At 39.6% G+C, this 14,182-nt stretch overlaps 1 protein-coding gene across 1 annotated transcript in view; it reads left to right on the top strand.

Annotated features, from left to right (window-relative positions):
- Positions 1–14,182, top strand: part of ARMC8 (armadillo repeat containing 8) — a 103,017-nt gene that overhangs the window by 69,755 nt on the left and 19,080 nt on the right. Inside the window, 7 exon segments of the mRNA XM_021069500.1 lie at positions 932–1,014; positions 1,318–1,346; positions 1,349–1,398; positions 5,804–5,890; positions 8,371–8,463; positions 11,440–11,589; positions 13,098–13,193. Coding sequence (XP_020925159.1) covers positions 932–1,014; positions 1,318–1,346; positions 1,349–1,398; positions 5,804–5,890; positions 8,371–8,463; positions 11,440–11,589; positions 13,098–13,193 — 588 coding nt within the window.

The raw sequence follows: 14,182 nt of genomic DNA on the forward strand, positions 1-14,182 counted from the left end.
TTATAACCAGGGCGTGTTGCCAGCATGGCTGAGCATAAGGACTGCAGTCTGATGCCTGATTCCAGGCTCAGCTCTGTGATACTAAGCAAGCTCTGGATTACAATCCTCAACTTCCTAATATGTTGCTGGGGAATAATAATGCCTGCAAAAGCCTTAAGTCCCATAGTGTAACATGCTTATTATTAGCACAATGCCTGGCATGTAGGACAGGTAGTATTTTTGTTAATATTTGTGTTGAGATTGCATTAGCATTTTCTAAAATGCTGTTTTTCCCAGGACCACGCAAATTAATTTCTTCCACACACTATTTTGTATCTCTACATTGCGTAGTAAAGGGAAATCAAAGGCTATATTGTTTTTAAATTAAAAAAAATAAAGTTTTGTGATTGTAATGATTACTTGTAGCAGGACTTGGTGCTACAGTGAAAGCTAGCAAGTTTTCCTTTTCTAAATGTTTAGCTTAGTTTTGGTTTGCTTGGTAAGCATGTAGCCACAGGGTGGCTCTGTCAGAAACTCAACAGATTTCATTTCATAAGGGCTGAGTGTGGACCATGATTTTCTAGAAACTCACTCTGACAGGAACCTAACCCAGTGGAAATTCAGTTATTGATTTTGCTTTTTCTCAATACTGTTTATGCATCCCCTCTGTGATATTTACACCATGTAATTGTTGCTTTAGTGTTTTTAAAAATAAATGAAGAAACATAACCTGCCCTTTATGCCTGTCGTTGAGTCTGGCAGGTCCTTGGTGGGGTAATCCTACCTTTCTGATGAGCTGCCTGCCCCCACTGCAAATCATTGTTACAGAGGTAAAAACTCTTGCTAAAAACAACGTTAAATTTAAAATGGACATTAACATACTTGCATTTACAAGCAGTGAAGTTTGTCATCTTAGTGTTGTTATTTATGCAGCATTAACCTTTTTCTCCAGATCATTGAGACTGAAAATATGATGGACCGAATTGTGACTGGCTTGTCTGAGTCTAGTGTCAAGGTGCGGTTAGCTGCCGTCAGGTATGAGCTTTAAATGGCCTGAATAAAAATCCTTTGCCATGTTTTTAACCTCTTTCCTTTCCGGACCTTCACCAAGTAAGCACAGCATCCAAATGTTACTTGAAAGTATTCTCAGGTGAATGCATACAGTACTGTTTAACAAAGAAACTAGCCCCAGAGCCTGGGAAGTCCTGAAGTAGTTGAATTAACCATGTCTGTAGATATGCTTCAAGTGTGTATTAGTAATTGTGCAATGCCAAGCAGTGTGTTTGAAAAGTAAAAGTTTGGGCTTCTTGTGAAGCTAATTTTGATTATTCTTTGTAGATGTTTGCACAGTTTATCTAGATCTGTGCAGCACTTCGAACCAGTTTCCAGGATCACGCTGTGTGGAAACCTTTAATGAAGGTAAGAAGAAAGCAGCAAGTCCACATCCATCCCCAAAGAGCCTTTAGTGAACGAGGTGGCTAACAGCACTCGCTGGTCTAAGAGTGTGCCTGATTTTTGTGTAAAGCATTTTGAACATTTATCTCCTTAACTCTGCACAACATATTTCTGAGGTCAGCATCTCATGGGTGACATGGAAGTACCTGCCTGGCTTTTTTCATTCAATAAAACTTGAGTTACTCACCTGATCTCCCTATGTGTCTAGTCTTATGCTTTAGACATATCTGTAATCATCTTTGTAGTTTTTAGTTATACAAAGGAAAGGAATCAATCATTCACAGATACAAACTGTTCTTAGTCTTTTGGCATTCCCTGGATATTTTTAAAAACAATTGTTACCTCCTGCCTCTCTACGCCAGAATGACTTCTTTGTTAAGACCTAAAGGTTTTTCCTTGAGGGCCCCCCCCAAAAAAAGAAAAAGAAAAAAGTAGTTTAGGTTAAATAAATCTGAATAGAGACTTAGAGTATGCATCACATTGCTGCTAGTAGTGAAACATTATAGAACCACAGGTCACTTGGTCTCTGGTCCATCTTTCTCTTTTTTTTTTTAAGTGACTGCATACATCTTATAGTCAGTCAACACAACTTTTTTTTTCTTTTGGTCTTTTTAGGGCTGCACCCACAGCATTTGGAAGTTCCCAGGCTAGGGATCGAATCAGAGCTGCAGCTGCTGGCCTACGCCACAGCAAGGGCCCATTCAAGCCACATCTGCAACCTACACCACAGCTCATAGCAACAGTGGATCCTTAACCCACTGAGCAAGGCCAGGGATCAAACCCACATCCTCATGGATACTAGTTGGGTTCTTAACCCACTGAGCCACCACAGGAACTCCCAGAAGTTTTTGTTTAAGTTTTTGGTTTTTGTTTTGTTTTGTGTACCTGCTGTGAAAGCCTTCAGGCACAGTAATCTACCAAAAATTTTTGCTTCAGAGCTCCTTCCCTCAGCTTAAAATTTCAAGTTATAGTAAAGGCCTCAGTATGGTAGAAATAGAAGAGGCTTAGGCAGGAAGACTGTGAAGTGGCTTTGAGGGCACAAGGAAGGCAGGAGGATTTTCCAGAGAGGAACAGCATGAACAGAAACATTACACTTGGTGAGTGTGGGAAGTGTAAGGATGCCTTTAGGACTGAGGTTGAGGGTGGGACATGGGCACCAGTTTGGCCCCTGTCACCAGGTTGGACCAGTGCTCTCCTCAGTAGAGGGTTTTGGTTGCCAGTCTTTCTACTTCTTAGACTGCACCTTTTTCATGAAAGCTTAATCCTGCGCATTCAAGGAGTTCATTGGTGGATCAGCAGGTTAAAAATGCAGCATTGTCACTGTTGTGGCTTGGATTGCTGCTGTGGCGTGGGTTTGATCACTTGCCGGAGAACTTCCACATGCTGTGGGCTTGGCCAGAACAAACAAACAAAAACTTGTCCATTCAAGATTTTTTTTTTTTGCCTATACCCATGGCATGTGGAAGTTCCTGGGCCAGGGATCGAACCCGAGCCACAGTTGCAACCTGCGCCACAGCTGCAGCAGCGCTGGATCCTTAACCCACTTCACCACACGGTAACTTGCCTATTCACGATTTTTTAACATGCTCTCCTATTTCCCAAAATAACTTCCAAAATATTTTCTCTGGAGCCATTTTCTCTGATTGCTCAGCTCAGTACCCCTCTCATATGAATCAGAAGTGGAGCAACATATGGTTTCTGTCTGGTTCTACCTGCTCAAAGGTTTGGTGAGCAATCTAAAAGGTTCTTGTGCACTTGGGTACATGTGGATATAATTACTGTTAAACTACTACTTTGTCGCACATTTAAAGTATACTGTTAAAAACCTGGAAGTAAATCCGTGATTTATTTCAGATACTTTTAGGATTCTCTTAGTTCAGAGACTATTTGCATGTCTCTTGATTTTTTTTTTTTTCTTTCCCCTTGCTTTTTGTGTTTTTAAATGTTGGTTAGCAAACCACAGGAGAATAAGCATTTGATTCTAACTACAATGATTTTTGTGGTTATTTTTTGTTCTTATTCTGGTGAAATTCTCTTTGGTCAGTGTTAGATGTCACCTTCTGAATTTTACATGTTAGTTTCATATTGAGTAAATGCTTTTAAGAATTTCATAGAATCTCTTCTGTTTTAATTTATCATTAAGTCTTTATCTGATTTGAAAAAACTTGATAATAGCAACTTTTTTAAGACAAGTAAAATTTATTAATATTTCTTTTAAAAGTTATACATTTTAAAAGTAATTTTTTTCTTAACAAAACATAGAATGTCCCTCCTCACAAAAATATAATGCCTTGAATTTGTGATTGCAAATTCCCTAGCACACAGACCAGAAACAACTTTTTTTGTGTCTTTTTAGGGCTTCACCCTTGGCATATGGAGATTCCCAGGCTAAGGGTGTAATCAGAGCTATAGCCGCCTGCCTATGCCACAGCAACAGCAATGCCAGATCCAAGCTGCATATTCAACCTACACCACAGCTCATGGCAACACCGGATCCTTAACCCACTGAGCGAGACCAGGGATTGAACCCACAACCTCATGGTTCCTAGTCGGATTCGTTAACTGCTGAGCCATGACGGGAACTCCCCAAAGCAACTTTTTAAAGCCGTATTTCAACTAGTGATTCTAAGTAGTGTAATTTTGGGAAATGATTCTTTTTCTTAATTCAGAAGCATTCATTGATTCCCCATTTTGTACAGTGCCATTTAGTTAATACAAGCCAGGATAAATTAGACTATAAATATTATGATAGATTATTCCTTCCAGAAGCTTAATTTGTTAGGAGGAAAGGAAACTGTCAGGGCTACAGAAAGAGTGAATAGTGGACAGTAATAAGGACCCTAAAAGAGGCCACAGACAATAGCAGTGGATACTCCGGAGGATAGAATGACTTCTGATAGGAAGGGCTCTAAGGAGGCTTCTGAGAATGGGATGCCTTTCGCCATGTGTAGAGTATGGACCTGAGAGAGGTAGGAAGGGTGCAGCAAGGGAAGGGAAGGGTGAACAGGGTCTTAGAATGGGTTGCAGCAGACACAGATCAACCTGCGTGTAGTATATAAGATTTGATCTTTATCAACTAGCTAATAATTCACAGGAGAGTTAAAACATAGTTAGGAGGACTGCCTCAGTTTTGTAATTCTTGTTTGTTCTTAACTTGGGAGCTTCAGATTTGATTTTCTGAAGAAAGCAGATAATATATTAAACTCTGAAAAAAAATTTTTTTTGACGATTCATTTCCAATTTGCATAACTAGAGCTCCTAGTTTTCCTTTTGGGGTCATAAGCCTGATCCTGATCTGATTCCAAGTGCAAAGGATTTATTCAAAGTGAATATTGCATATGGGTGGTGGTATTTATGAAGCCTTCTCTCTTAGAAGCTAGGAAAAAAGAGGTTCTGATAATAGCTAACAGCAGCTAACATTTGTCATCATGCTATGTTGTCTTCTGAGTTCAGTCAGCATCCATGGCAATTAGTTTGCTATATAACGATTACGTGCCTGATAATGTGCCTGGGAACAACAACAATTATTGCAATAAGTTACCTTTTTAAAAACCTTGTTTATATAACCATTACTATGTACTGTCCTGAAATCTTTTCATATATTAATTTTAACACAAATCCTATGAAGCAGACTGTTGTTATCCCCATTTTATAGCCAAGGAATTCATATACCTATTTAGTGGTTGAACTAAAATTTGCAGTCACATTCTGTGTCCTTAACTTCCATGCTATGCTGCTTCCTTTATTACTCATCAAATTATATTTAGTCTTAAATAGTCCTGTCAAGGAAGTGTTGTTTTTCTCAATTTGAAGACTCAGAGCAGTTAAAAATGTACTTAAGTTTACACGTCTAGTAAGCGGAGGAGTGAGGAACCAGGGCTGTGTGATTCCAGTCCTGAGACCAGTTCCTCACCTTGCCCTAACTGAAGTAGCTTGGTCCATCCATATTCCTGGTTAAACAAGTCCTTGCGGAAATGTCAGGAAATCTCAGACCCAACCAAGGCTATTCTCTGGTTTTCTGAGTGGCTTGATATGATAGAGTAAATTGGGTTAACTTGCCCCAAAGCAGTTCCATGGTCTTCATACTTAAATAGAGCACCCCCTCCCTGACTATGTCTATCTCCTTTTCCATTCAGCAACCCCCATCCTAGCAATGGGGCTGTAGCTTTTCTCCTGCAGGATAGATATCATTAATTACAGACCTAGGTTAAGTTTTATGTGATGTCAAGTGGATCTTTCCTGACTCTCTCTCCAATATGAGAAATCAGGTTGAAAGATAAATTGTTTTTATTCTCATTTATCTTTATTATCTCACCTCCATGGTTGCAAACCATTAATAGTATTCCCCCCCTTTTTTTTAATTCCCTAGGTTTTACAAAATGCACCAGATGAAATCCTAGTAGTAGCATCTTCCATGCTATGTAATCTTCTTCTTGAATTTTCTCCAAGCAAAGAGGTTAGTGTTGATTTTCTTTTCCTAGATTTTTGCCCTACCTAGAGCAAAGTCAAATAATTTTTACAGTAGTTCACATTGAAATTTGAGGGGTTTAAAAACTAATTCTGAATTGCTTGAATGGGGAGGGCAAATTAAATCATTTTAAAATATAGTTATCATTTCCTGTTATCCCTTTTCTGCCTGGCATCTGCAGTTTATTTAGAAGATATTATGGCTATAGTCACTCTAAACTGCCTACATCTGCAAATCTAGGAAATAATTACACAAATAGTAGACTATTTTCAAATTATATTTATTAAAGAATAAGTTAAAACCCAATTTTGTTAACCAGGATTACAAGTCATTTCAAGGAGATAACTGCTATCATTGGAAAATAATTTGGTAGTTATTTAGGGAGGGATTGCATTTGGGGATATTTTCCCCCTCTTTTATGCATTTTATTTTTTTATTTTTAATTTTTTTTTATTATTTATTTATTTTGTCTTTTTTGCCTTTTTTCTAGAGCCACTTCTACGGCACGTGGAGGTTCCCAGGCTAGGGGTCGAATCTGAGCGGTAGCCACCGGCCTACGCCAGAGCCACAGCAACGCAGGATCCCCAACCCACTGAGCAATGCCAGGGATCGAATCTGCAACCTCATGGTTCCTAGTCAGATTCGCCAACCACTGCGCCACAACGGGAACTCCTCTTTTATGCATTTTATAAATTGAGTATGCATTATCTTTATAATGGGGAAAACTGAAATAAAATTTAATGAAGGGGGGGGAAACCTTAAAGAGTTAGTTTTATCATGTTAAAATATCTCCAGTCTGCCCAATCATGAACTAGGTTTAGATACCATCCTTCATTAAGTACATTTAGTGGCCCCATTTTGGTGAATTTCTTTCCTGCATTGTAACACCTTCAGGCTTTTGACTGTTATTTAGGAAGACATTAATAACAAAGTGGGGGTTCAGAGACAGTTATTCAACAAGTAGAAATCTTGGAACAAAAGAGGAGAGACAGATCATTGTTCTGAAGGAAGGGGAAGGTGAGATAGGATGCCACAGCTTCTGTCCACTCCTCTGCCCTGGTGATAGGGGTCTCGGCTGAGGATGATCTGGTTGAAGTCAGTCTAGCAGTTTTAATCATTCTGAACAGCTTTTATGTTGCCTCAGATCTGCCTTCAGAATATTTAGGGTCTAGTTGGAAAATAAGGTAGATGAGCTGAGGTATAGGATCATTAGTAGGATTGACTTTTTAATGTTAAAAATGAACTGGATTCCTAACTGGAAGTGCAGGAAATGGTCCGAGAACATTTATTGGGCCAATTGACAAAACTGGAAGATGGACTATAGATTCAATAAAAGTATTGTTTTAATGTTAATTTCTCTGAATTTGGTAACTTCCATGGTTTTCTAAAGAGTATCCTTGTTCTTAGGAAATACACATTGAAGTATTAAGGGTAAAGTGGCATGATGCCTTCATTGGTTTTCAAATGGTTCAGACAAAGATAAATTATGTGGATATGAGTGTATAGAATGAGACATAGTGACAAAATATGGCAACATGTTAAAAAAATTGATGAATTTGGGAAAAGAATATATGGAAGCCCTTTATATTAGTCTTGCTGCTTTATAAGTTTGGACTTATTTCAACATAAAAAGGTTTTTTAAAAAAACTACACAGTTTGTAGAAGTAGAGGAATATATATCCTTCTTGAAGAATGTCATCTTAAAAGGTACTGCCCTTTTTTCTCAGTATGTAAGTCTGAATTGCTTAAGCACTTCCAGAATCCACTTGGAAGATTGCCTTTAAGGCGTTCATTGGTAATGGTTAATCAGTCCTCTAAGGTTTGAATTTTTTAAGAAACTATCCAAACGTATTTTCAGCCAAGTATCATAAGTAAGGTAAGTAGTCAAACTAGCACATGCTGTTTTAGATATAAAATGTGATATGAATATTCAAGTACAAGACTATAATGCTTGTATGATTGATAGGTAGTCCTGAAAGTAGTTCTAAAAGATAAATTCTGCAGCATTTTTGGGAATAAGGTTAACAATTTGGAAGGAAGATGATTTCATTCTGAACCAGCCGTATTGCTTCACAGTCACAGCTTGTAAAGCACACCTGAGAGGCATGCTGCATGAAGCAGAGATCAGGCGTCTCAGAGTAGGGTAGAGGCAAGTGTGGAACTAGGTAAAGGGGTCTTAAGGGTATGTGTGAAAGTTCACAGAATTAGGATATCGCCTGAGTCTTTCAGGACTACAAAGGAAGAGGAGACAACTGGATTTTTTTGGGGTTCTGGATTTGTGAGAGAATCCTCTTCCTTGCCCTTGCCCTTCTCAAGGTAGTTTTAATGGCCACCTCACTCCCTGCTTTGTGAAGGTTGCTTGGAATTGGGCAAGAGTAGAAACGAAACCATAGGCAGAATGCCAGGCATGTATACACTTAGTTTACTAACCTGACTTTAAAACTTTTTCTTCTCCTTTCCCATCACAGCCAATTCTAGAATCAGGAGCTGTAGAGCTACTTTGTGGATTAACCCAAAGTGAAAATCCCGCTTTACGAGTGAATGGAATTTGGGCTTTAATGGTATGTTTCATAAAGAGAAGAGAGTAGTTATCAAAGTTAGAAGTTAAAGAATGTGTTCTTTGTCTTTTTTTTTTTTTTTTTTGCTATTTTTTGGGCCGCTCCCGCGGCATATGGAGGTTCCCAGGCTAGGGGTTGAATCGGAGCCGTAGCCACCGGCCTACGCCAGAGCCACAGCAACGCGGGATCCGAGCCGCGTCTGCAACCTACACCACAGCTCACGGCAACGCCAGATCGTTAACCCACTGAGCAAGGGCAGGGACCGAACCCGAAACCTCATGGTTCCTAGTCGGATTCATTAACCACTGCGCCACGACGGGAACTCCAAGAATGTGTTCTTTGAAATGTCTAGAATTTTCTTTTTAAAACATCTTGCTATTTTGGCCCAGTTTTCTAAAGACCTAGGACCTAGAAGACTTCAAATATAAGCAATTGCTTGGCCACTGTGTGCTTAGTGCTCCTGTTCATCATGTATGAAAAATGGACGGGTGTTGAAACTTGACATCTAATTTTGGGAAAAAATGTTTTCCTTGTCATGAACATGTTGACATCTGTATAGAGCTACCTCCTTTGCAAAGTATCTTTGCATTTCTTTTATAACATCTTTGTGAAATCAGCCAGAGGATATACAGGTTAATAAGCACAGAGTGGTTAAATAACTTACCCAAGGTAACAGAGTTGGGATGTAAACGCTCAACTGATATTATCCTAACAGTTTCTCCCCCCGCCCCCCTTTTTTGGCTACCCCATGGCATATGGAGTTCCCAGGCCAGGGATCAGATCTGAGTCGCAGTTGTGACCTAAGCCACAGCTGCAACAGTGCTGGATCCTTAACCCACTGTGCCAGGCTTGGGATTGAATCTGCACCCCAGCACTCCCAAGATGGCACCTATCCCGTTGTGCCACAGTAGGAACTCCAACAGTTTCTAATAAAAAATTTATAATCTGAATTCTAAAACTGTTTAACTGTGAAGTCAGAGAACTATTTTTCCTTCAAATGTAAATAAAATTTATTAAAATTGAAAATAGAGTAATTCTACATGAATTTTTAAACATAACTATAATAGTGATAATTTAATTACTGTGTGCCAGACTCTAAACTAGGTGTTTTGTATTTGTTACCTCTAATTTTTATTTCACGGAATGTTGTTAGATATCCACGTTACAGTTGGGAAACTGGGTCTTGGGAGTAAATGAATCATCTGAGCTTCACAGCTAATAAGTGATGGCATCTGTCCCAAGCCTGTGCTCTTCTCCCCTTTCTGAGCTCTGTCTGCTGTCTTTTCATACAAACTTGGGGCTGGAAATAATCATCTTCCAAGCAAGTGCTGAATTGAATAGATGTACAGTTATTTTTCTGCTTAACTTACCAGATTTTGGCACTTCTCTTCCTTGAAACCCTTTCCCAGGACTTAGTTTTTTTTTTCACCTCACTGTCTACTTAGCCTCCTTTTCAAACTCCTTCTCAGGGGACATTTGCCTGAGTTTCAGTTCCCAGCTTCCACGTCCCTTTACACTTCAGTTTCAGGGACTTCATCTACTCTCATGGTTTCAACTCCCCCTAATAGAAGAGGTTCCTTTGAAATGTACATATCCAGATGGAATTGTTCTCTCTTCCTCAGGTTTGTCACTCAAATGGCTGATGGGACTTCGTTTGAGGGCTCCTTGACAAGTACAGTTTTGATGTTGAAAACTGAATTTATCATCCCACCCCTTAAATTCCTATTACCTGTCTTTTTCTCACCAGTCTCCATATTATCAGCTATAATGTTTTCTGCCCACAAACTGTAAAACATTGGAATTTTCTTTGGCCTGGGTCTCTTGACACCCAACCCAGTATTCTTTTTGCTGTACCGTGTTGCCTTGTGTTAGTCAAAAGTTCCTGGAGGGCAGTAACAACATAATAAGTCTGTAGTTTACAAGAGATTTTTATAACAAAAGCTGATTTATGAATTGTTTGGGAGTTCCCATTGTGGCTCAGTGGTAATGAACCCGACTAGTATCCATGAGGACGAGGGTTCAGTGGGTTAAGGATCCATTGTTGCCGTGAGCTGTGGTGTAGGTTGCAAATGCAGCTTGCATCTGGCATGGCTGTGGCTGTGGTGTGGGCCAGCAGCTGCAGCTCCTATGCCACCCCTACCCTGGGAATTTCCATAGGCTCAGGGTGCGGCCCTAAGAAGACAAAAAAAAAGAAAATGAAAGAATCGTTTAGAATTTGCCATGGTTTTTCTTTTTTCCTTCAGCCATGTTATTATAGCTTTAGGTTAAGCTGGGATAATCCATAATGTGTCCAGAAAGGAGAAAAGAGAGCAAAATAGCTCCTGGCCATCTGGAGCTGCTAGTAACTTGGATACACCTTCTATCCCTTGAAGAGCTTCCTGCGTGATGTGGCCCAGCCATATCAGCACCTAGCATAGAGCTGTGAACACAATAGATGTCTCATGCCAGTAAAGTTAACAAAACCCACTACTATTTTCATGCATAACAAGGGAGTTCCTTTAAATCTTTCTCAAAATGCATGGCACAGTATAGTTGTTAGTAGTCATTTTGTCATTACCCTGCACAGAAAGCAACTTGATAGCCAGCAGGATGTTCTCAAAAGTAACCAAGCTCATAGATCCAGAGAACAAATTGGGGTGGTTGCCAGGGGAGGGGGTGAGGATGGGAGAAATGCATGAACCATTTTGTTTTTTTAGTTTAAATACATGGAGTTTTTAAAAATGTTATAGTAGATTTTGTATTTATCTGAGAAATCTTAAGACATACAAATGCTGTGTCAGGCAGCGGTCATGTTTCTCATGGAGTAGTTGTCTTGTCAGAGAATTATAGGTGATTCACAGAAATCAGAAAAATGATGTGACTTATCCTTAGAATTTTCTGCAGATTGTTTATAGCTGGAAAATTATCAGAAATACTATTAAAATATAATTTTATAAAGCAGTTATAGACATGATTCTTGAAACTTTTTAATCCTTTCAGAATATGGCATTTCAGGCTGAACAAAAAATAAAAGCAGATATTTTACGAAGCTTGAGTACTGAACAGCTATTCCGGTTATTATCAGATTCAGATTTGAATGTGCTGATGAAGACATTGGGACTTCTTAGAAATCTCCTCTCTACCCGCCCTGTAAGTAAAATTACCCAAGTTTCCAGATTATCTACCCCTGCATATGCATTATAGCCCTGCCTCTCTGCTGCTGTTCACATCTGCCCAGAAGTGTGATTCAAATGCTGCCCCTTCCCAGAGAAGCCAGGAGTTGGTGTTTAGACCTGTCACCTTCATAGGTGTTCTGGAAGCTGCTTCACCATGGCCACCTGAACCTCCATTTCTGCACTTCCTGTCCTGTCTCCCTCTCGTTCCTCCGTTCTGGATGGGAGCCTGCCTTGACTTATTTTATTCTCACTTGGTTTGCTGGCCAGGACTGTTTTCCTCATTGACCCAAAGCCCTTATCTCTGGGGCCTCAGCTTCTTTCCCTTTAGAGAATCCTTCTCAGTGCTACTCCATAGACACGTCTTCATCCTGCCCATGTTGACTGGATTGACCTCTGAAGGTGTCAGCATGGAGAGCAATGGGTCTCTGTGGGAGTAGGAGAGCCTGAGCCTTGCTATGGGGTCTTTCTCATTGTTGTTCAGTGTTCCCTGAGCAATAGGGTCGGTGGCCTTCAGGCAGATAAAGAAACCCTTCTCTGTGCCTCACTTGTTTTCTGAGTCTCCTCTGTGCATTTGTACCCCAAGATAGTATTAGTAAATCTACACCATCTTTTCCTTGTCTCTGGCTTCTCCCCCTTCCCCATCCATTTTTTAGCTTCTTTTTTTTTATAATATCTTTGGGCCTGAGGATCCTTGATGATTGCATTTCTGTATTCTATCAGGCCAAGTCTATGCTATCTTCATCTTTAAGTCATCAACAACAAAAAAGTTGAAGGCAAAATATTGGTTCATAATATAATACAGGCATACCTTGGAGATATTGCAGGTTTGATTCCAGACCACTGCAGTAAAGCAAGTCACAGTATTTTGGTTTCCCAGTGCATATTAAAGTTACATTTACACTATACTATAGTCTGTTAAGCATAGAATAGCATTACATGTAAAAAAAAAAAAAAATGCACATACCTTAATTTAAAAAAAAATGCTCTTAGGGACTTCCCGTTGTGGCGCAACAGAAACAAATCCACCTAGTATCCATGAGGATGTGGGTTCGATCCCTGGCCTTGCCCAGTGGGTCAGAGATCTGGCATTGCTATGGCTGTGGTGTAGGCTTGCAGCTATAGCTCCAATTCAACCCCTAGCCTGGGAACTTCCATATGCCATGGGTGCTGCCCTAAAAAGAGAATAATAATAATAATAATAATGCTGTTGGGAAAATGCCAGCAATAGACTTGCTTGATATAGTGTTGCCTCAGACCTTCAATTTGTTAAGGAAAAAAAAAAAACCCACAATATCTGCAAAGTGCCATAAATAGAGGTTATGGCTATAAACACTGTTCTTTGGCATCAAGTCCTATATGCCATGAAGGACTTTGAAGCAGTTTTGTATTGTATTGCTAAACTTTTGGAAGCCTTCTGTTCTTTCTTATGGTCTTTATCTTTGTTATCTAGATGATAATTGTGGATTTCCCATTGTTTTGCAGCACATAGACAAAATAATGAGTACTCATGGAAAGCAAATTATGCAAGCCGTCACCCTTATTTTGGAAGGAGAGCATAACATTGAGGTCAAAGAGCAGGTATGTGTTCTTTTTTTTTTTTTTTTTTTGAGGAATATCTCTGAGTGTGAGTACAAAGAGAGGTCGTAGGAGTCTTCCTGAAATATTCAAGAATGCAAAAGACAGGGTGCTGAGATCAGAGGTGCTGTAAAGACAAAAGATCTGAGGAGAAAGATCCTGTGCCACCCCTTAAACTCTCTTCAGGAAGTCTTCCTCTTGAAATGGAGGAAAACATGACCAGAGTCTCTACTTTTCCCTCTGTGTCATGTACTGTATATATACACTATCCGTCTCTGCAGGGATGACCACTTCTGATCATCTTAGAGTGAATCTTTTCTCCAGGATTCACTGTTTCTATCCCCCTGTATCACCATGCTCTGAACTCAAATTCCTGCAACTTCCTGGTGAAATAATCCCTCATACTGAAGACTTTTTGGGGGTGTGTCCACAGCACGTGTAAGTTCCTGGGCCAGGGATCAAACCCACATGACCAGAGCCACTGCATTGACAACGTCAGATCCTCAACCTGCTGTTCCACAAGGGAATGTCCCCATTTTTTATTTCTTTACCCACATGCATTCCTGTTCCTTATTTCTATCCCATAACCTTACTTTCTGTTGTGTTTCAATAGGGCTAGTTAGGGTAGGCATAAAAATACAGAGAGGTTATGTGTTTATCCGGGGATAGTTTGGGAATTATTTTTGTGTAGTTCCTGAGACTTATTATTGGATTTGTAATGTATATATTCCCTGTTTTATTGTAAAAGAAAAGTCACCTGCAGGGTTAAATTTTTCTCTTTTTTGGTTACTTTTTTTAAATGATTTTATTTTTTCCATTATAGTAGATTTATAGTGTTCTGTCAGTTTTCTGCTGTACAGCAAAATGACCCAGTCACTCAGACACACACACACACATATACACACACATTCTTTTTCTCACATTATCCTCCACCATGTCCTATCACAAATGACTAGATATAGTTCCCTGTGCTATATAGTAAGCAGGGTTAA

The sequence above is a fragment of the Sus scrofa genome, chromosome 13 (genome assembly GCF_000003025.6).
Source record: "Sus scrofa isolate TJ Tabasco breed Duroc chromosome 13, Sscrofa11.1, whole genome shotgun sequence".
Taxonomy (NCBI): Eukaryota; Metazoa; Chordata; class Mammalia; order Artiodactyla; family Suidae; genus Sus; species Sus scrofa.